The sequence below is a fragment of the Solanum lycopersicum genome, chromosome 9 (genome assembly GCF_036512215.1).
Source record: "Solanum lycopersicum chromosome 9, SLM_r2.1".
Classification (NCBI taxonomy): domain Eukaryota; kingdom Viridiplantae; phylum Streptophyta; class Magnoliopsida; order Solanales; family Solanaceae; genus Solanum; species Solanum lycopersicum.
The window spans coordinates 68,153,292-68,175,797 of record NC_090808.1 but is presented as its reverse complement, the minus strand read 5'-3'; the positions used below and the strand labels follow the sequence as shown (position 1 = coordinate 68,175,797).

Genomic DNA, 22,506 nt, shown 5'->3' with positions numbered 1-22,506 from the left:
TGAACTAGAAAGTTCTTTTTATAGTTATCGAAACTCGAGTTATCTGAATAATGGATTTAGGGGCGAAGATCCCTACTATAATTCTTACATGTCTTACATGTATGATACTCAATATAGTTGGAATAATCACATTAATAGTTGCATTGATAATTATCTTCAGTCTCAAATCTGTATAGATACTTCCATTATAAGTGGTAGTGAGAGTAACGGTGACAGTTACATTTATAGGGCCATTTGTAGTGGTCAAAGTCTAAATAGTAGTGAAAACGAGGGTTCCAGTAGACGAACTCGCACAAAGGACAGTGATTTAACTATAAGAGAAAGTTCTAATGATCTCGAGGTAACTCAAAAATACAAGCATTTGTGGGTTCAATACGAAATAAAATAAGTCTGATAACTTTTGACCATATTTAATTAGCGATAAATTTGTTGATTCACAAATATAAATTTCTAATTAGATATTTTGAAATAAGAAAGTAAAGTGTTTCAAAATTCATCCTACTTTTCTTAAATTGAGTTTATGTTTTTTTACAAACTTAATTTTTTGTTATATTTTAAGTTAATTGAAAATAAGTTTTTTTTATTAAAATTATTATAATCAAGTATAAAAGATCATTTTCACAAAAAGAACATGTGCATACGTTAATATGAAACGATACATAAAGATTAGAGTAATCGCAATTTTTCAATATTGTGTTAGTCATTCTATAGACATCGTATTAAAACTATATAATTGAAAATTATCCAAGAGCTAAGTAGTTGATTTAACTAAAACAAAAAGTGGTGGTTTAATCGAAGCAACCCACGAGGCTCTTACTGGGTCTGGCCGGCACTGACTCGTTATCCTTCCACTGTACAGAGCGGGAACTGTTCGTTGCTCTGTGAAACCAGCCTCACGCGCTCCGCCCAACTTTAGGAGCCCATCAGCCCATTCTTTCGATTGGACCACAAGGCCCAACTCTGTACTTGGACAGGGCAGGCCAGATATAAGCCCATCAGGCCCAACCTTTTTGGACTAGCCCAATATTCCACCACATTATTGCCCCCACTTGGGTTACAAGCTAAAGTTATTGAGCTCGGCGATTAATATTGTCTCATCGTTCTTTAATATATGAATGAAAATAGATTTTCCTTGACGATGTGGGAAAAAAATCATGAATTATTAACTCATGAGAAATAGAAAATAAATTATAAACTTTAAATCATTGACAGAACATATATATTTAATGATTTTATATGTATCATTTATAATGAGAGGATTTTCCCATCGATCTCATTAATCTTTTATCGTCTAGAATAAACATAAAGTACAATTAAAAAATAAAAAATATTTACTTATAAATCACTTGATTTTATCAATATGACATGTAATAAGAACAGATTGTGAAGGGTGACAAGTATGTTATAAGTCGATGCATCTTCTTGCAATTCCTATACCGATGTCGATAATCTAACGATGGGAACAAATAAATATATACCAGTCATTTGCATCCGTTTAAATATTGTGTTAGCACCAACTAGAACATACATGTAATACCTTACAAAAATTTAGATAGTTATTTAACAGTTTCTCATATGCTTTCGTTGTTCAAAATAGATCTTTCAGCCATGAACGAGAAATTTTATAAATTGTAAGAGATATAAAAAGAAAATCTTATACTGAAAATGAGAAATGCTTTTTGTATAGGATTAATTTGTGGCCCATTTCTTTGTTTAGATTATATAGGGATAATGCCCAAGTACCCCCTCAACCTATGCCCGAAATCTCAGAGACACACTTATACTATACTAAGGTCCTATTATCCCCTGAACTATCTTGTGGGCCAAAAGATGGTTGACTTTTTTTTTAAAACTAGTGCCACGTAGGCTAAAAAGGGGTAGAAAATTACTTATAAAATAAGTTCAGGGAGATAATAGGACCTTAGTATAGTATAAGTGTGTCTCTGAGATTTCGGGCATAGATTGGGGGGTACTTGTCCATTTTCCCGATTATATATAATAACGTCCAAAAATTAGCCAAAATATGTCGTTGACTGGATGATTATTCTCAAATAAAGTGTTTTAAAATGATAAAAGAAAAATGGAAGTCACATGATTTGTCATAATAATCATGTGACTTACCCCTAATCCATATTTTAATAAATACTATAATTTTATTTTTATTTATAAATATGCCTTTCTTTTGTATTCCTAATAATTGAAGAAAAGAATCAATACCGCAGACCAATGTTCATAAGTTATTTTTATTTTTTTTTTAACAATATCTATATGAAGACTTGAGTCAAAATTTATTAATTAATTAGCTATTTTAATTTAGTCTAAATATCTTTTATTAATGTCTATGACTATGAGTCTATCTACCTTGCACATAATTATTTTTACCCAAAATAAGTTTCACCTCTTGTTATTTTTCTCATATTCTAAAGTCTCTTTTGCCCCCTTTTTTTTTTGGCTAATTATTGTGACACTTTATATGAAATTTAAATTTCTAAATAATCAAGTCCTACATTTAGGAAAAATCTCTTACGTTTATTTATTAATCAGACAATTATATATTATTTAATATTTGATCACTAGAAATATATTAATATTTATTTAACGAAGTCTTTTATCAGTTTAATCAATATTTGAGTTACTTACATATGTTATGTCCTAATCCAATTTAATTGAGCTTTACACTTAAATGATAAGAGTTGAAACTCCTTATAATTAGAAATATATATATATATATATATATATATATATATATATATATATATATATATATCACCTAAATTGACCTCCAAATCCATATATAAAAGAGAGAAAATCTCATTTTATAAACAATATAATCTATGAAAAATACAATATGAAAATTGTTATAAATATATTACATTATGAATATCTCTTTTAAGTGCTCTTATAACTTTCTAAAGAAGTTAACTGATCAAACAAATAACTATATCTTTATTGCCTTTGTACAATATTAACCTATAATTTTATCCTTCTTGATAAACTTTGCTTTTCGTAATAGTCCACAAAGTTCAATCAAAAAATGCATGCAAATAACATCAAAATAATATCAACTCAGCGATTACTGAAGATGATATCAAACTCAAAATTTCTCCATTCGAATGATATTTTATTCAATCAATTTATCAATCACTGAAAATGATATCAAATTCAAAATTCCTTCATTTGGATGATATCTTATTCAACCAACTTAGCGATCACCGAAGTAATTGATATCTTATATTATGATTTAATAACAAGAATATATATAATACTACTCATTGTCCCTTTTTTTTTATAAGCCAAAGTGTGAATGAGTATATGGTTTTTAGTTGACACTTAGACATAGCAAAACGTGTAAAGATTCCAATAGGTAAGAGTTTTAGTTTTCCAAGGCCACAAATACCCTTATTTTAGGGAAATAGGTTCTTCTTTGCAGCGCCGTTTATCTTTATCTTTTTTGGACCTTATTGTCCAAAAACTTTTCTTTATGGACCAACAATACTATATAGTAAAAAAAAATAATCATGATAATAATTATTTTAAAAAAATAATACTTACTATTTGTGAAAAATTTATTCTTTTCCCCTTTAGGTATACTATGCTTGAAATGTATCATTTTGATAATTTCAAATTTTCATCGATAGATCAGTTAAAAATAGGTTTGTAGAATGTGGTGTACTGATAGGAGTGTTTCGCCTAAATTAGAGGTTTTCGGTTGGAGTCCTGGGTATGTAGAAAATTCCATTGAGAGTCCCATCCTCAAATAGGTCCTACAGAGTGCAATTCGAATTTAGTCAGAGCTCCGGATACCAGATGGGAAACAGAAAAAAGAAAAGGGAGGGTATTGTTATGGGAAAATGAGAGGAAGTGGTCGAGGGCAGAGGTGAAAATAGAATTCACGCCTTTCGTGTGTAAAACTCGTACAATTAGATTTACTAAAGGAATCGAGTGTTACATATGCTAAGATTATTAACAATTTATAGTAGACAGTAGTTATTGGATTATATCGTTTGAGGTATAGACTTATACATAATAAAATATTTTGTATGTTTCAATTTATGTGGAAAAAAAAAACGGATACACCTATTAATTCGAAAAGATTCTATTCTAAACTTCTTAGAATTTTTTTATTAACTATATAAATATTACAAATTCAAAAAACTTTTAGCATACAAAAGCTATGGAATAATTAAGTCCACCTACTTTTAAGTTTTATTTATTTATTTCTTAAATTTCCTATAAATTCAAATTATAACCTCCCCACCACACCTCATCCCCCCCCCCCCCAAATTAAATAAGAAACAATTGAAAAGACAAGTCAAATACTTATAGACAAGTTTCTAATATGAAATTATATAAACAAAAAAAGAAGAAGCATTTCATATATATATATATACACTATAGTTTTTAAAATAAAATATATAGTCCAACTCTAACCAATAAAATAAGAAGAAAATTGCAAGGGGGATTTGGTATATATATGTTGAAGCAATTAGTGGACATAAAATTAATAAATTTGGTGAGATTGTTAAGCTCACGTGAAGTACCCTCAAAATCTGGAATTTTGTTTGCCAAAAGCTATCATTATTCCTACTCAATTCCACTTACTTACAATTTTATATTTGTTTTCTTTCTATTTTTATATTTCACTAGTGATAAGTGATAACAACTCTATGGTCTGGGGCGGATCTAGAAGAGGCGAGGATGTTCACTCGACAAAGAGTTAGTATATTGTATATGTATATAAGGTATTTTTTGTATTTTTAGTTTATGTATAGATTTTGAATCGGTTGAACACAAGATTAATAGCTGACTTTGTTGTTTATAGGGTTCTAAATTCACTTTGAGCTTTCAAATTCAAATTTCAAGTACTATATTTTATTTACCGAATTTCCTTAGTGAAAATCTAAAATTGTCATTGTCTATGACGATCTTTTTTAAAATGAGAAAAAGGACAAATACACCTCTAAACTATCGTAGATGGTATGCAGATATCCTCCATCATACTTTTTGGACCATATATGCCCTTCACTCTAACGGAAGACTAAATAGGGACACATGATGCAATCTTATCCGTCGATAAATATCGGATCGGTGGATAAAATTATGACACGTGTATGTCTGTTAGTATAATATGACGGCAGAGGCAGAAATGTCTCAAAACTATGACAGGTGATATTTACATACCATTTACAATAATTTAGTGACATATTTTTTTCTTTTCCCTTTTAAAATTAAAAAAAAAAAAGTCTAGGACAACTTGGAATTTTTTTTACTTTTTTTTAATTGTGCATTTGATAAATTCACTTCTGTATAATAGCGTAAAAAACATCAAACGAATATGGTGCAATGAACTCGATTGTAAAATATATTAAAAGATAAAATTAATCTCTACCTTTTCTTATAAAATATCGCATGTTACGTCAACTCGATTATTTTCATTGTATTTTGTTTTTATTCTACTCTATTTATTTTTTTCAAACTTTTTTTAAAAAAATTAATTTTCTAGGTTTGATGTTCATTTTAGGAGGCTAATGGAGCCTACATATATAGGTCCCACTCTTTAGATTTGATTTTGACTTTGGTCTACATAATCACAATCAACATGTACGTGTGGGTGGATCTTATAAATTCTCTATGTCCTTTACCTAAATTTCATCTTTTTTTTTTAACAATCATTGTTAGCTAAATTTGAGGAAAGTATTACCAATATTGATTGTTTTGCTCGGAGCGATAAAATTAACCTATGAAAATATATTATGTTTAGTTTTTTAATTATTAAACTAATTATTTCAATATGTTGATATTAGCTTAGCTAAATATTAAGATAGTTGAAACTAAAATGTGTAGTTCAAATTAATTTTATAAAAAAAGTATTGACTTTTTTTTGCTTCATAAAGTTATAAATAGTAGAAACATTTTGTTACTTTTGTTTGATAATAAATAAATTATTATAAAATAAGTAAAATAAATTGAAAGAAACATTAAATTTTAATTTATGACTTTTGACTTATAAATCATAAGTTAAAAGATAATTTCAATCGACTCTAAAAAGTGAAGTAAAATAAATAAATTAAGACAGAGAAAACATTAAAATCTAAATGGGAGAGAAATGAAAGAAAAAATGTTGAAAAGAAAATCATCATCAGGTGGAAAATAAACTATCATTAATTATTAACAAGATGAAAATTAAAATAGTCAATTAATTAAATTATTAAAATTCTTTTATATTCACATTTTTTTTTTTTTGCTTTAAACCGAAATAAAAAGATAATTTTGCCAGTTCTTTTTTTACCATAAGAATGGTTGAATTTTTCTTTTAATATTATTTGGTTTTGATATAAGGTGAACACCAATATTGTACAATCCTTGGGAGTAACAAAATAAAATTAATGAAATTAATTAGTGGAGAATATAGTAAAAAATAAAGATATAATAATTAGTGTCAAATAACTTTTATTTTATTAAATATTCCATCCTTGTGACTCCCATAATTCAGTTTTCTTTTTAACTATATAATAATTTAATTGATATGACACTGCAGACTTTTAACCATAAAACAATAAATAAACACATATAGGATTCCCTAATATTAATTAAACATAATTTTGAAATAGTTATGGCAAGATTTTGTTTCCTAATACATAATTAAAACACAAATTACATTGGATCTTGAAGCAAAATTTTGCTAATATCGATATATGCTCCAACTTTATGTGTGGTAAAATAAACTTTGGAATAGTACTTATTACCCCAATTAACTTACAAAACACATACATGATTTTACGCGCTAATTAAGGTTTAATAAATAATTAGGGTAAATAATTCTTAATTTTTAATTAATTATTAGTTGATGTAATAACTTGATGAAAATAATATATATTATCCAAAGATATCACGCTTATATACGCATGATATTGCATGTTTATGATTAGTTCTCATGTTCACTAAATTAAGTTACATAAACAATGGAAAAACATTAAGGAAAAAAGTGATAATTTTGTGAATTTAAACTGAATGTGCTGTAATAAAAATAACTTTTAGTCGTAATAAATATATACAGTAATAAAGAGTGTGTTAAAGTCTTTATAATCAGCAACATAAGTTAATTGTTATCGAGTCAAATATCGTTAGCTACTAGCTTTATAAATATTTTATAGACGAATTCATAATTTTTTATAAATTCAGCTTAATCCGTCCATTTTACACCTCGATAGCTTTATAGTTCAAAATCATGCTAAACATTTCACTAACATTTAAACATAATACATTATGATAGAACATGGCATGGATTCTTGTGTCCTAGAAATATTTTCCCATCCATTGCTTCAATTTTAAGATATTTAATCCAATAATGTGATTTTTTTTTACGCAAGTAAACAGAAAAATAATACAATAAACTTACAATGTTTTTTGTTTTTGCTTAGCAATGATATAAGGTTAATCAAATTGAAGATATATCATCAAAGATCAAATGACGAAATCAAAATTTTGAGATGATAAAAAATAATTAAGAACATAAGAAAAATCACAAATTTCGATATAAATATCAAAACTCCAATACTTATATTCAACTTATTATCCATAAATAAATAAATGTAAAATATTACACACAAACACTTGGTTTTGGAGCTAACTGCTCTCTCTCACTCTCTTGTGTTTTCTTGTGTCGGCTGTTTCCCCTCTAAGCGTTACTTTTTTCGGGATGGATCTACAGTGTAATTTATATTTTAAAAGTGAATTTAATAATTTTTACATTACCTTATTAATGATTATGAATTTTGTTATTATATATTAACTCACTATCATAAAATAAAGATAAGTTTTTGAGATAATTTTTTCCTTTCTTTTTTTGTTATTTTATATTTACAATATCACATCCTTATATACAACTTAGAATTGTTGGACTACAATGGTATTTTTTTTCTTAATTAGATTACATTTACATAATCACCATTTAAAAAAAAACAATTTACCATCATATTTACTTCATTAATTATAATTTCCTTTTCAATTTCATAGCATCTAACTCTTTGTCCAAATTCTAAATCCGTCAATTAAAGTTATATTAAACACAAATGTATATGTATAAAAAAAGGAAAGATTTTATTTTAATCTAAATAGTTAAACCATAGTTAAAATTAAACAAACAAAACGTAACGGTGTAAATAGAAGTGGAATCACCTTATGTATCTAAAACTCTCTGTCCAAATTCTAAATACGCAAATGAAAGTAAAGTTATATTAAATTCAAATGTATACATATAAAAAGGGAAAGATTTTTTTTTTATCTAAATGGTTAAACCATAGTTAAAGCGGCATAAATCGGACCGGAGTCGGCTTAGGTCAAATAAAATGATTTTTATCTATATATACTACATATCAAACCCTTTTTGACTTGTTCAAGAAAACTCTAACTCCGCCGCTAAGCATGCTTTTTCGATATTTCATAAAAATTCTAACTCCGCCGCTGAAACTCGCCGAGTGCTAATATATCAAAGGAGGGTGGTGGTAGTTGTAGGGATCCTAGGGGAAGATGGTGGAGGTGGATAAGAGAATTGCCAATCTCAATGTATTCTTTGCTTGGTTTATTTGTTAACCATTTTTTTTTATTATTTGCCTTTTATTTGTTTAATTAATCTCCTCTCTTTTCACCTTTTAGCATGTTATTTTAATGTTGTTGTTTTGCAATATCACCAATAGAAAAAAGTTGAAGTTTTTGAAACTCTCAGTTTGAGTAGAAACCAAGAAACTACACAAAAACAGAGCAAAACCCAAGAAACAAAAAAGAAGTGATTTTTACTTGGTTTTTTGATATGCAATTGCAAACCCAAGAAGAAATTTTTGGAATTTGAGGCAAAGATGTCTTCTTCTTCTTCTTCAAATCCCAACAAAAAATACCATTTTTTTCTTTTCTTGATTACCCTTCTCTTCACTTCTTCTTCTTCTTCTTCTGTTACTGATGTTGTTGCACCATTTTCTAGTTGGGACATTCTTGATAACACCCCATGTAAATGGTCTTTCATAAAATGCAACTTCCAAGGTTTTATTACAGAAATCAATATTCAGTCTATTCATCTTGAACTTCCTTTACCTACAAATCTTTCTTCATATAAGTACCTGAAGAAGCTTGTCATTTCTGATGCTAACATCACTGGTGTAATACCCTTTAACATGGGTGACTGTTCTTCACTTGTTACTATTGATTTAAGCTCAAATGGTCTTGTGGGTACTATTCCTTTAAGCATTGGAACACTTGTGAACCTTCAAGATTTGATTTTGAACTCAAATCAGCTTACTGGGAGGATCCCAGTTGAGATTGGGAACTGTAGAAGGTTAAAAAATCTTGTTCTTTTTGATAACAGGCTTAGTGGTGGTTTACCAAGTGAAATGGGGTTGTTATCAAATCTTGAAGTGTTAAGAGCTGGTGGGAATAAAGATATTACTGGGAAAATCCCAAATGAGTTAGGAGATTGTGGGAATTTGACTGTTTTAGGCTTAGCTGATACAAGAATATCTGGTTCTTTGCCTGTTTCTTTGGGTAAGCTTAAGAATCTTGAAACTTTGTCTATTTATACTACAATGTTGTCTGGTGAGATACCTGCTGATTTAGGTAAGTGTACTGAGCTTGTGAACTTGTATTTGTATGAAAACAGTCTTTCTGGTTCAATCCCATCTGAGCTAGGGAACCTTAGAAAGTTAGAAAAGTTGCTTCTTTGGCAGAATAATCTTGTTGGTGTTATACCAGAAGAGATTGGGAATTGTACTAAGCTGATTATGATTGATTTGTCTTTGAACTATTTGTCTGGGAGTATACCATTATCCTTTGGTGGTCTTGTTGTGTTACAAGAGCTTATGCTTAGTAACAACAATATTTCTGGTTCAATCCCTTTTGTTCTTTCACAATGTACAAGTCTTGTGCAGTTGCAGCTTGACACAAATCAGATTTCAGGTTTGATTCCTTCTGAGTTAGGGAATTTGACTAGTCTTGTTGTGTTTTTTGCTTGGGATAATCAACTTGAAGGAAGTGTGCCTTCAACTTTGGGTAGTTGTAGTAACCTTCAGGCACTGGACTTGTCACATAACTCACTTACTGGTAGCATTCCTCCAGGCTTGTTTCAGTTGAAAAACCTTACTAAGCTGCTGTTGATTTCTAACGATATTTCGGGTACTATACCTCGAGAAATTGGATATTGTAGCTCATTAGTGAGGTTAAGACTTGGAAACAACAGGATAGCTGGTGGAATACCGAAAGAAATTGGAGGTCTTAAGAGCTTAAACTTTCTTGATTTGTCCGGGAATCGCCTTTCTGGACCAGTTCCTGATGAGATAAGTAGCTGTACTGAGCTACAAATGGTAGACCTCAGCAGCAATACACTGGAAGGTCCCCTGCCTAACACTCTGTCTTCACTATCAGGGATTCAAGTCTTGGACGTTTCAAATAACCGGTTTGCAGGGCCTATACCGGCTAGTTTTGGGCGTCTTGTGTCGTTGAATAAGCTGATTCTCAGTAAGAATTCGTTCTCAGGGTCTATACCTCCATCTATTGGCATGTGTTCGAGTCTTCAATTGCTTGATCTTAGCAGCAATAAGCTCTCGGGAGGCATACCGATGCAGTTAGGAAAGATTGAGTCCCTTGAAATCACTCTCAACCTTAGTTTAAATGAACTAACAGGTCCAATTCCTGCTGAAATTTCTTCACTAAGCAAGCTGTCGATACTTGACCTTTCGCACAACAACCTTGAAGGGAACTTGAATCCACTAGCGAGGCTCGATAATCTTGTCTCACTGAATGTCTCATACAACAACTTCACTGGTTATCTTCCGGACAATAAGCTCTTTCGACAGTTGCCATCATCAGACCTAGATGGAAATGAAGGTCTATGTTCATTCGGAAGGCCTTCGTGTTTCCTCAGCAATATCGATGGAGTAGGAGTAGCTAAAAACGAAAATGATGAGGGAAGGTCAAAGAAGCTCAAATTAGCCATTGCATTGCTAGTCATCATGACAATAGCAATGGTGATTATGGGAACTATTGCTATCATACGCGCACGAAGGGCGATGAGAAGGGATGATGATTCAGAGATGGGAGATTCTTGGGCTTGGCAGTTTACTCCATTCCAGAAGCTCAATTTTTCAGTGGACGAAATACTCAGATGCCTTGTGGATACTAATGTCATTGGAAAAGGGTGCTCGGGGATGGTTTATCGTGCAGATATGAACAATGGTGATGTCATAGCAGTGAAGAAGCTTTGGCCAATAACCATGACTACAACAAATGGAGGCAATGATGAGAAATGTGGGGTACGTGATTCATTCTCTGCAGAAGTTAAGACACTCGGTTCAATTCGACACAAGAACATTGTCCGATTCTTGGGGTGTTGTTGGAACAGAAGCACAAGATTGCTCATGTATGATTACATGCCTAATGGGAGCTTAGGAAGTCTTCTCCATGAGAGAAGCGGTAACCCTTTGGAATGGGAATTGAGATACCAAATATTGCTCGGGGCAGCACAAGGGCTCGCCTACTTGCACCATGACTGTGCTCCTCCAATTGTTCACAGAGACATCAAGGCCAACAACATTCTCATTGGTCTGGAGTTTGAGCCTTACATTGCAGACTTTGGCCTCGCAAAACTAGTCGATGATGGTGATTTTGGTCGTTCCTCCAATACAGTTGCTGGTTCTTACGGCTACATTGCTCCAGGTAAAATTCTTTTCTATTTCATGTCATCATTTTCCTTACACCTAGCATATTATTCCGAGTATACGTTTTACTTAGTTATATTATAAGCATTGATTGTGTATTGCAACCATAACAACAACATACCCAGTGTAGTCCTGCAGAAAAAGAAGTTACGGATGTGAAAGCCGAACACTAACTACATCAAAATAATGCCTCCTAAAATAATCCAAGTACAAGAAACAAACAGTAGTAACAAAAATCGAAGGACAATGATTGCACATTGCATTTATCTACAAAGAATATCAGTAGTTCTTGATGATCATTGATCGAAAGTGTATCAATATTGTTCATTTTGCATTACACAGAATATGGCTATATGATGAAGATCACTGCAAAGAGCGATGTCTACAGCTACGGAGTAGTTATATTAGAAGTCTTGACAGGTAAGCAGCCAATCGATCCAACAATTCCTGAAGGAGTGCATCTAGTTGATTGGGTAAGACGGAAAAGAGGAGGAATTGAAGTCCTCGATCCAAGTCTACACTCGAGACCAGAATCAGAAATCGAGGAAATGTTACAAGCATTAGGAGTAGCCCTGTTATGTGTCAACTCCACTCCAGATGAAAGGCCTACAATGAAAGATGTTGCAGCAATGCTAAAGGAAATCAAACATGAAAGAGAAGAATATGCAAAAGTCGATGTTTTACTCAAAGGCTCTCCAACAACAACAACAACTACTGATCATAATCAAGAAAACAACAACTCAACAAAGGGTGTTTTAGCAACATCTTCATCAGGACAGAAAGCAAGAAGTATGTATACAATGAGCAATAACACAAGCTTCTCTGCTTCATCATTGCTTTATTATTCATCATCATCATCAAATGCCAAAAGTGGAGTTTAAACTGTTTAAGTGATTAAACAAAACATATTACATTTGCGTTGAATATTGGAGTTTGTCATATTAGTTACTATTAGTTTTAAGTTTCAATAATCCTATGTTTGTTTGTTTGGAATTTTATGTAAAGAGAATTAGAAAGGTGGTAGATATGTGTGACAAGTTGAAACAAAACAAGCCAACTTATGCTAATTTGGCTTTTTGAGCATTTTTAAAGCTTTCATGTAGCTACTAAAGTCAACTTTATTCCTCCTTGTTTTAAGGTTCATTTTTTAAGCTTTCAAACAAATATTTGGGACCTACATATAAATGAGTAAATAATAAAACAAAGTGCATGAAACACTAGTGATTATTGTACATCTTTTGTCCTTGATATAGGTATTTGAATAATGATACTCGAACACCTGATGAATAGGGGCAAAGTTTACGTACATCCATTATTTTCTGACTTTACTTGTGAGATATTGTTGTTGTATACTATAATGAGTTCATTTGGTACGCGGAATAAGGTGGAATATGTCAAAATTAAGTTTGGTATTAAATTTGTACTGAATATCTCACCTTATCTCATTCCATCTTTCAAGTGGAATAAACTAGTTCAAAAATTATAATTACAAAACTATAATTCTGAAATAATTTAGTTTGCGAATCAAATGAACCTAAGACTACTTTACTTTTTTCTTTTGCAACTAAAAAAATCCTCTTTTTCTTGAAAAAATTTGACTATTAATTTATACAATAAACTTCTTAAGGATCATGAACAAACTTTATCAACTTTGTGGATTTGTAGTGGAAAATAAAATTTGGGAGAGACTTTTAGGGGCAAAGCATTCCCCACAAGCCTTTTTTAAGGGTGGGTTTGGTAGGTTGGAAATTATTTTCAAGAGAAAAACATTTTCCACTAAAAGGGGTGTAATTATACTAACTTCTTAATTTGTATCAATATTTTCTTTAATTATAAGTATCTTGATATTTAATTCAATCTTTAATACTCTGATTCTTTTTAGCAAAATACTATGTAGTTTACTATTTGTAATAGTATTGTTCATCATTTGAAAAATAATTCACTCATCAACCAAAATTGAAATTGTTTTTGTGAAAAATGTTTGTCGATCGTATTATAATTTATATATTTTTCAAGTAATAACACTTGTTCTAATTTAATGATTTTCAAGATATAACAAATAGGTATACTGAATAAATTGTAATTGTTTCAAATTTTATCAGATGTGGTGCAGTAGATGAGTTACTTTCTCTTAATCGAAAATCTCAATTTCGAGCTCTGAATATAGAAAAATCTTTATTAAGAAACACTTTTTTTTGATTGAATTTTATGTTTGGACAAACAAATTCAGTTAGTACGACTGTAATACGAGTAATTCGTACTAGGGAAAAAGTATCCTCCATTTATGTGAAATAATAATATGTGACTTAACTTTATTAATCTTATGAAAAATGATTCTCTTACCTGATTTGAACAATAATGTGGTCAAATATGAGTACTGAAACCCAAAGCAATCAATCATGAAAAATTCTCAATACTGAAAAAGTGTAAACAAAAGCTAATAATAATGCCTTTAACTTTGAAAGAGGCATGCATGTGACTGATTTGACATATGTAGTTAGAATCAAATTGTACTATTAGCCCTCTTTTGCCAAATTGTCATGCATGTGTGCCTAAACAATGTAAGTTCTACCCTAGCTCTCACTTTTTTATTTTATTTTAATAACAATGTAATGAAATAATATGAAAGTAGCAATTTCTAGTTTGTCACATCAAAAAATATGATTTTTTATGGTTATTTATAAATTGAATAGTATGTAATGAAACGATATGGAAGTAGCGATTCCTAATTTGTCAGATGGAAAATAATCTTCTATGGTCATTTATAAATCGAATGGCTATGAATGAAACAATATGAAAGTAGTAATTTATAATTTGCCAAATAAATATAATGATCTTTACAAATTGAATAGTATGTTATGAAAGTAGCAATTATTAGTTTGCCAGATAAAAAAAGATGATTTTTTATATGATCATTTACAAATTAAATGATATGTAATGAAACAATATAAAGTATCAATTCCTAGTTTGCCAGATAAAAAAAAAAAGATATCTCCTGATCATTTACAAATTGAATGGTATGTGATGAAACAGAATGAAAGTAGTAATTTCTAGTTTGCTAGATAATTAAAATTGAATAGTATGTAATGAGACAATATGAAAATAAGAAGTTCCTAGTTTGCAACATTAAAAAAAAATCTTATGATCATTTACAAATTAAATGACGTGTTTTGGAACGAGTGTCACGATCGTATTAATCTATAAATGGTAGACACATTAACTGGGATGGAATGTAACATGTTGACATACATTTTGGAACGGATGTCACGATTTGACACATTAACTTGGAACGGGTGTCACGATCTGACACACTAACTTGGAACGAATGTCATGATCCAGCACACTAACAATTTGGGTATGAGTTCCATGAGATGACCACTGACTTGTCATATATGTGTATTATTGAGAATGTGAAATTGTACATTAGTCTTGAAATGATGAGTGATATTGTATTTGTTCGGTATAAGCCTATTTTAATGTTGTTGTGATTATTTGCATATGTTTCACTAATTGGAATAGTCGCGTGATCCTACCAGTGCACTGTGGTTGTGTATTGACACTACACTTGCTCTTTCTTTGTTGAGTACATCTGTACATACATCTTCAAGCTGTTGCGGTTACTGACAGACCTCAACTAGGAGATCTGTGATCAATCAAATTCAAGGGTGAGTCTGTTCTTTCGGGTTGTCATGAGTTCTCTTTTTTGCTTAGTCCATCTTATTCGGCTTAGATCAGTACTTTAGTTATTCTCCGGCTAAATGAGTTGCACCCATTTTCTTAGACTTGTTGTTCGTAGATGTTTTAGTACACTGACTTCCACTTTCTAGGTTAATTATTTTCGTAGTTATTTTTTTAGACTTCGGAGTTTATGAGAATTCCCTATTTTTCCTTTAGACATTTAAATCTACTTCCGTATCTTTAAATGTTTTAGTTTTCGTTAATTTATTTGATTGGGTTGTAGTAACGATTCTCTCGCCGGAGGGTTAGTGTGGATGTCAATCACGACGGTTTGAATCGTGACTGTTACAATAAGAATCCTTTTGTATCTTTACCAAGCAATAATATAATAGTCGAAGTAGAGCAAGACAGGGCCGATGAGTTCATTCAAATTTAGTTTGATGGAAAATTTTATTGTTTATATATAATTAATTATTTTTTGTATACATAGCAGATATTAAACTCTCATAGACTTTTTCACGTGTTTGCGTTTTTATATTTTTAAATCTATTTAATGAAAATCCTAACCCTATACTCACATGATCAAAACGTAATCTTAATTAATTAACATTATATTATATATATAAATCTTTTGAGATAAATCTTCATCACCAATGGGTGGCCAAGTTATTGGGCCTGAGGCTAAACCACAAAGAGGCCCAATTAAAAAACCAAACAATTCAATAATAGATTTGCTTGAGATTTAGATTTGATAAGAGTATAAATGGAGTAAAGTAAAATAAAAGCAAATCTACATTTTTAAAATTATTTAAAACTTCAAAATTTACTTGAGTTAAATTTGGTTAAAATGATATTTTAAAGTATAACCATTGGTTGGGAATATTATTTTCAAAAAAATTATTATTATGTTATAGTTTATATTATATAGTTTATTAAATAAATTTGCAATTGAATAAGCTTGAAACTAGATAAGTTTGCAACTAAACTAAAATAGCTAAAGACAACATAAAATAACTTTTATTTAATATATTAAAAAGTCAAATATTACATCCAATAGAACCATAAAATTTAATTTTTAAGGATCACAACAACAGAATTGACCAAAAGGTGGAACACATTGACCAGACTTATATCCAATTCTTATGCAAAATGCATTACAATCTGGATAGTTCTCACATTTTCCTTGACACACTGGTGATTTTTGTTCACCAACTCTTCCACTTGCCACCATCACTTTGACAAAACAAAAAAAATAAAATGAAATGAGAAATAATAAATGTTGAAATGAACGAGTCTGGTTGAATCAGAATTTTCAACGAAAAGAATCAAATTAGAAAGAAATAAACATTCGTCAAACAAGTGGATTGATTCATATCTACTATAAAATGTAATTTTCTATCAGAGTTCGTAATTCGAATAAGCCCTTTTTATCCTTATAGCTATAAAAACAAATATTTAATTTAAATATTAATAATAAATATATGAAATAGATGAGAGGATTCAATGTGGTAAAACCTAGTTACACCTCCTTAGCTCCGCCCTTGAATATAAGTAATTGATCTATGAACATGCGATGTAAAAAAATTTCTAAAATAATTTTTTGTATTTTTTTATATTAACTTCTGCATCGAATAAGCTTAACCAACGCAAAAAGATATGATCAAATTCAAAACGAACACGATGGATTTTTGTGAATTTATAATCAAATGAATAGAAACAAAAATTTACATATATACTTACCAACTGTGAGAAGCAAGAGAATGAGAAGAGCACTTCTTATGATTTTTTCAGCCATTAGAGAAAAAAGACTGATTTTGATTTATATAATTTAGGGTTTATAAATTGACTTTAGAGTGGTACCATAGTATATATAGGTGGTAACATATATATAGTGAGTTTTATTTTTTGTTTAAGAAAACTTTTTTGTACTATAGTATATTTTGGTCAAAATTTATACTTAAATGAATGACTTTTTTTTTTATGAAATTAATATAAGTTCAATTAACTTGGTCAATCTTTAAAATATTACTTTTAACAAAGATTATCCTTTCACATATTTTTTTAATTTGAGCAATTAATGGTTTGTCACCTCATATGTTAGATTAACGTAATCTTCCTTTATTTTAGAATATTACTTTTAAGTAAAAATTATCCTTCAAATGTTCCTAATTTAAGCATTTTTAACGATTTGTCACTTCCAAAAATCACGTGATAAATTAATCTAATCATTCTTAAAATATTACTTTTAACAAAGATTAATGTTCTAATGTGCTTAATTTAAATACTATTATCTCCGTCCCATTTTATATGTCACATTTCGAATTTCAAGAGTTACACAAGTTTATATTTGATCGTAAATTTTTCATAGATCTTATAAACATTTTGAAATTATTAATTATTGTGACTCATAGTACTTTTTACGTAGTTTACAAATATATAAATTTCATTTCAAAAAATTTGAAGATTTCATGCTCAAATTTTCGATCAAACTTAAACTATTTGACTCTCAAAACTATTTAACGGCTTGTCACCTCACATATAAGATTAATCTGATCATATATATGACTTAAATTATTATTATTAACAAAAACTATCATTCAAATATTACTAATTCTACCACTCTTATTTCGTATCTTTTAGAATAACATAACAAATTCACCTATTACCTTCAAAAAACCTATTTCATATCTGATTAATTCAAATTCATATCGTGTAGTAAGTCACACGCACCACTTAACTAGAATATAGTAGAAGTTCATTAATTATTGATGGGTCAAGAAAGGTAGTTGTTCAAAGTTATGCAACATATTAATGTGTTTTACTGCATTCTAATTGCTAGATGTAACTGGTCGCCTACATTCCAAGTCAGAGAAAATAACTTTGCTTTAATGAGACTGATAAATGTGCTAAATGAAAAATAAAGTATGAAAAATACTTTCAAACGTTTCAATTTATGTGATAATATTTAATTAAAAGTCTATTTAAATTAATTTATTTTAAAATTTTTAAAGTAGTTATGTAGTGTTTTCTTTAGACCGTTGTGTCTAGACCACTTCTCATCAAGCAACAAGTGGTATCAGATAACTCTATTCACCAATGCTAAAGTAGATGGAAGAATCATTTAGTGTTTTTTTTTGTCTTCGCTGAGTTTAATTTGAACCCAGAGTTCTCAACTACTTCATTGACCACTATACTACACCCTCGGATGTATTTAGAAACCCCAAATAATCTGTAACCGCTACAACTTCTGTCACAATCTCTAGCCTTTCGGGTTACTTTTTATGCACTGAACAAATCTCTCAATACCTAATAGCTTCTAAATTATCCAAAAGAAAATGTAAATTGCACTAAGCAAGCCTTGTATACATAACAAACTCAATTTAAAAAGTATTGAAGAAATCAAATATATAAGTCACTTTATAATAGATAATAAAGTGCAATATTCGATATTCTTAATATAATCTGATCAAATTCAATTTAAGTATGTTAACTATAAATCAACGCTTTTAACATGATTTTTTCCCATAAATCCGTATTCGGATCTGATTTATTTACTCGATAATTCATCCAGTGACTTTACATTCGCCAAAGAAGCCCCAAGAAGCATCAAACATTTCCGATGAGATAATTGTCCTACTTAAAAAGCAACAAGTGTCATACAAAGAGCAATAAGAATTACATGCATGGCCTCTGAATGGCTTGAATAACGTGAAATACTTTAAATCATCATATCTTTGGAATTTGTTTTTAATTTTTGGTCCACCTAACTTTGTCATGTCAATAGTCAATACACAGAAAAAAGACTACTCTCGAGATTGTTAGGGCTTTATTTAATACCCTTTCATTTACTATAAAGTATTTACCTTCTTTAATTTCTTCAATTCTCACAACTGTCCCCTCCCTTTTTTTCACCCTATAAATACCCCTCATCACCATTTTTTATTCCACAACAATAGTAGTAAAAAACATTACCTTATATTTTCTTGTGTGAGTGAAAAAATGGCAAGTAATTGGTACATAGTGTTAGCGTTTGCACTTGTAGTACTTGTCCATGTTGTTACTGCAAGAAACATTCCTCAGGTTTGTTGTTTTGCGATAAAAGTTATCTGTTACTATTATTTTTATTATATTATATATATAATAAGAGTAAGAGTGGTGGGAGGGGGGAGATAGAAGGCAAAGTACAGATTTGATGAACTCAATAACTTTTGCTCAAATGATATATATATTTAAATATGTACAAATATTAAGTTTGTAATTGATCCTGTTATTAATTTCAGAATCCTAAATTTTAAAATAATTCTGACTTCATCTATGAATTTTACAATTTTTTTAGTGATTGGATAGTGTAAAAATTAAACTTCTACGTATACTAAACATTATATATTATTGTAGCGTGCATCGTTACGTATTTCTAACAAAAAGAGTTCCTACTTTGTCTGCTTCAGGCTCAGACGGAGGGTGTAACGGTAAACACGGAGATTATAAGTAAAGCTCCAACGCCTAGCAAAGGCCTTGATGACAAAAAGAATTTCATTTCATTTGGTGGAGTTGGTGGTTGGGCAGGAATTGGTGGTGGTTTTGGTGGTGTATTACCTACTTTTGGTGGCATTGGTGGCGCTGGTGGGATAGGCGGTGCTAGTGGTATCGGAGGGCTAGGTGGTCTTGGTGGCGGTGTTGGTGGTGTTGGAGGACTTGGTGGTGGTGGTGGTGGTGGTCTAGGTGTTGGTGGTGGAGTTGGTGGTATTGGTGGCATTGGTGGTATCAAACCCTAGGAGCATTTTAGTTTGTTTGTGTAATTTTGTCTAATGAAACTTTATTTTAGTATTGCATGCATATCTAATTATTATCCTAAGTTTGTATTTTTGAAGTTTTCATGTATTATTAGGTAGTATTTTCCTAAGTTTATTAGGATATGATACTACTTGTTTAGGTTCAATTTTCAAGTAATTGGAAGTCATGTTGGTTTGACTTGTTTCTAAGTTATCATCTACTATATGTTTCTAGCTGAAAATTATTGCTTCCTTTTGTCCTATACAGTATACCCTTCCGTTCTATATTAGTTAATCGTTTTTCATTTGACACGGTGCTTAAGATTAAATCATAAAAAAGAAAATAATTTTACTAATTTATTCCTTAAAAACATCTTGGAAAATTTAAAAACAAATATGAACACTTTCAAAAAGAATTAATTATAAAGATAAATAAGAAAAAAAATAATTTATACTTTCTTGATTTAGTAAGGTGATCAACTTATATGTGACACGAAGGAAGTACTAAACAGAAAGAAAAAAGAACCAAATGCATAAAGGTCCTATCATTCTAATTCGAGTGAGTCCAAACTGGTGAGACGAGAAGATCTAGATCGAAAGCTCTGTTAGGTGATTACATAAAGCTAGCTTTGAAATTTTAAATTTCTAATAACTAAGCTATTACTATAGTAAAATATATAATGCACAAAAACATCATATACAACACTAAATTGTCAAAGCAATATAATCATGAGATGTTATATTGTTATATCATGTTTATGTTTTTTATAATAACATTTCCTTATAGGAATTTAAAAAAAATGCTAGACAAATGAAAACGATAAAATTTCTGTCTAATTATTGTCCAAATTGTGCAAAAGTTCTCTAAGCTCCTGAAATTCTGCTTTTTTTCTTCTTTTTTTTTTTGATTATTTTGCGTCACTTTCTGTTTGTAACACATTATTAGTCGATACACTTTCTTCCTTAATTTCTTTCTTTCTTGTTTTACTTTAGAATTCAATATTCACTTTATAGAATTAAGCAGCTAAGAAGGCAAATATTATGTCACTTTTAACCACAAAAATGGTCTTTTTGGTACGTAAACTATGTTTATATTTGTCAATTCACGTGAGGTACATGGTTTTTTCTATGTATATATATATGTGCATTGTCTACTCAACAATTATAAGCATTCAAGGTGATTTAATTCCTTAAATTTTCATAATTTCAGAGGCATGACTCGATTATTGTTGTTAGTGTTAGCATTTTTTCTCATGATGATGAACATTAATATTCGTCAAATTTCATGCGCTCATCCTGATATAGTGACCATTCCTTCCCCAATAATTAGCCCCGCATCTTCACCATTACCTAGTGGAGATAGCGGTGCAGGAGGTGGAGGAGGAGGAGGAGGTGGAGGTGAAGGAGGTGGTACGAAAGGTGGTTATGGCTATGGAAGTGGTAGTGGCTCAGGATGGGGACGAAGTGGTGGAGGGGGTGGTGGTGGTGGAGGAGGTGGTGGTGGAGGTAGTGATCGAGGACAACGTGGTGGAGGTATTGGTTGCGGTGCGGGTCAGGGTTCTAGTGGTAGCGATGGAAGTGTTCCAATTCCTAGTCCTAGTGTCAAGCCTTGGACGACCAGGAATATTTTCCCAGGCTTTTACTAGTCATGAGTCATGATTAGTAAAAATGTCATTGTACTTACATAATTGTAATATGACGCAATAATATTTTCTTTTGTATTATAGTACAAAAGATAAAAATAAAGATATGATTATGAAATCACTTATGTTTATTATACATGCGTGTTTGAACTTTAATAGTGAATGAGTATTTGTGATCTTTCAATATATATATATATATAATTTCAAATTGATATAGTAATATTGTTGTATTTTGATTAGTAGTGTTTCAAAAAATGTTTTTGGGGCGAGTTTCGTGTACCAAAAACGTTTCGAGGTGTAAATGAAAGACGTATATTTATAAGACGTAAGTTCTAAAATTTGAGGCATAAGTCCCGAGCATAAAAATACAAAAGTATTTTCAGATGAATCGAGACGCTTTATAAAACACAAAAGTATAAAACGCCTCCATTCGGTTTGATTTTGATTTTGGCATAATCTTGACCAAAGTCGCAATTTAGACGCAAGTAAAGGTTTTTTTCCATCTAGTTTCTCGCGAATAAAAAGACTAAAAAAATTTGTTTTGAGTTAAGCTAGAGTATATCTTAAGTTAAGGGATTGACACCCTTATCTTAAAATCATTCAGCTTCGACATAAAAGTTAAGGCTAACCTATATCGTATAAAAAATTTAATGTTATACTCTATTATAAATGTTCATTTGATTATATGATCTTTTTTACGGAGATCGACAA

General features: G+C 30.3%; 3 protein-coding genes across 3 annotated transcripts; all 3 read left to right on the top strand.

Annotated features, from left to right (window-relative positions):
• Positions 1-8,374: 8,374 nt before the first annotated feature.
• LOC101267937 (leucine-rich repeat receptor kinase RGFR1-like protein) lies at positions 8,375-12,866 on the top strand. The gene is made up of 2 exons (XM_010328510.4): positions 8,375-11,700; positions 12,045-12,866. Exons 1-2 carry the CDS (start codon positions 8,856-8,858, stop codon positions 12,581-12,583), a joined length of 3,384 nt encoding a protein of 1,127 aa, XP_010326812.1. The 5' UTR covers positions 8,375-8,855; the 3' UTR covers positions 12,584-12,866.
• A 6,441-nt stretch (positions 12,867-19,307) lies between these two features.
• LOC101254035 (glycine-rich protein 23-like) lies at positions 19,308-20,394 on the top strand. The gene is made up of 2 exons (XM_004247773.5): positions 19,308-19,460; positions 19,829-20,394. The coding sequence occupies exons 1-2, from the start codon at positions 19,380-19,382 to the stop codon at positions 20,153-20,155; spliced, it is 408 nt and encodes a 135-aa protein (XP_004247821.2). The 5' UTR covers positions 19,308-19,379; the 3' UTR covers positions 20,156-20,394.
• Positions 20,395-21,366: 972 nt separating this feature from the next.
• LOC138338657 (putative glycine-rich cell wall structural protein 1) lies at positions 21,367-21,798 on the top strand. The gene has a single exon (XM_069289635.1). It carries the CDS (start codon positions 21,367-21,369, stop codon positions 21,796-21,798), a length of 432 nt encoding a protein of 143 aa, XP_069145736.1.
• The last annotated feature ends 708 nt before the right edge of the window (positions 21,799-22,506 follow it).

Coding starts and splice junctions, on each gene's coding strand:
- LOC101267937 (XM_010328510.4), top strand. CDS start 8,856: ATGTCTTCTTCTTCTTCTTCAAATCCCAACAAAAAATACCATTTTTTT. Junction 11,701..12,044: donor TTACGGCTACATTGCTCCAG/GTAAAATTCTTT, acceptor TGCATTACACAG/AATATGGCTATATGATGAAG.
- LOC101254035 (XM_004247773.5), top strand. CDS start 19,380: ATGGCAAGTAATTGGTACATAGTGTTAGCGTTTGCACTTGTAGTACTT. Junction 19,461..19,828: donor CTGCAAGAAACATTCCTCAG/GTTTGTTGTTTT, acceptor TGTCTGCTTCAG/GCTCAGACGGAGGGTGTAAC.
- LOC138338657 (XM_069289635.1), top strand. CDS start 21,367: ATGACTCGATTATTGTTGTTAGTGTTAGCATTTTTTCTCATGATGATG.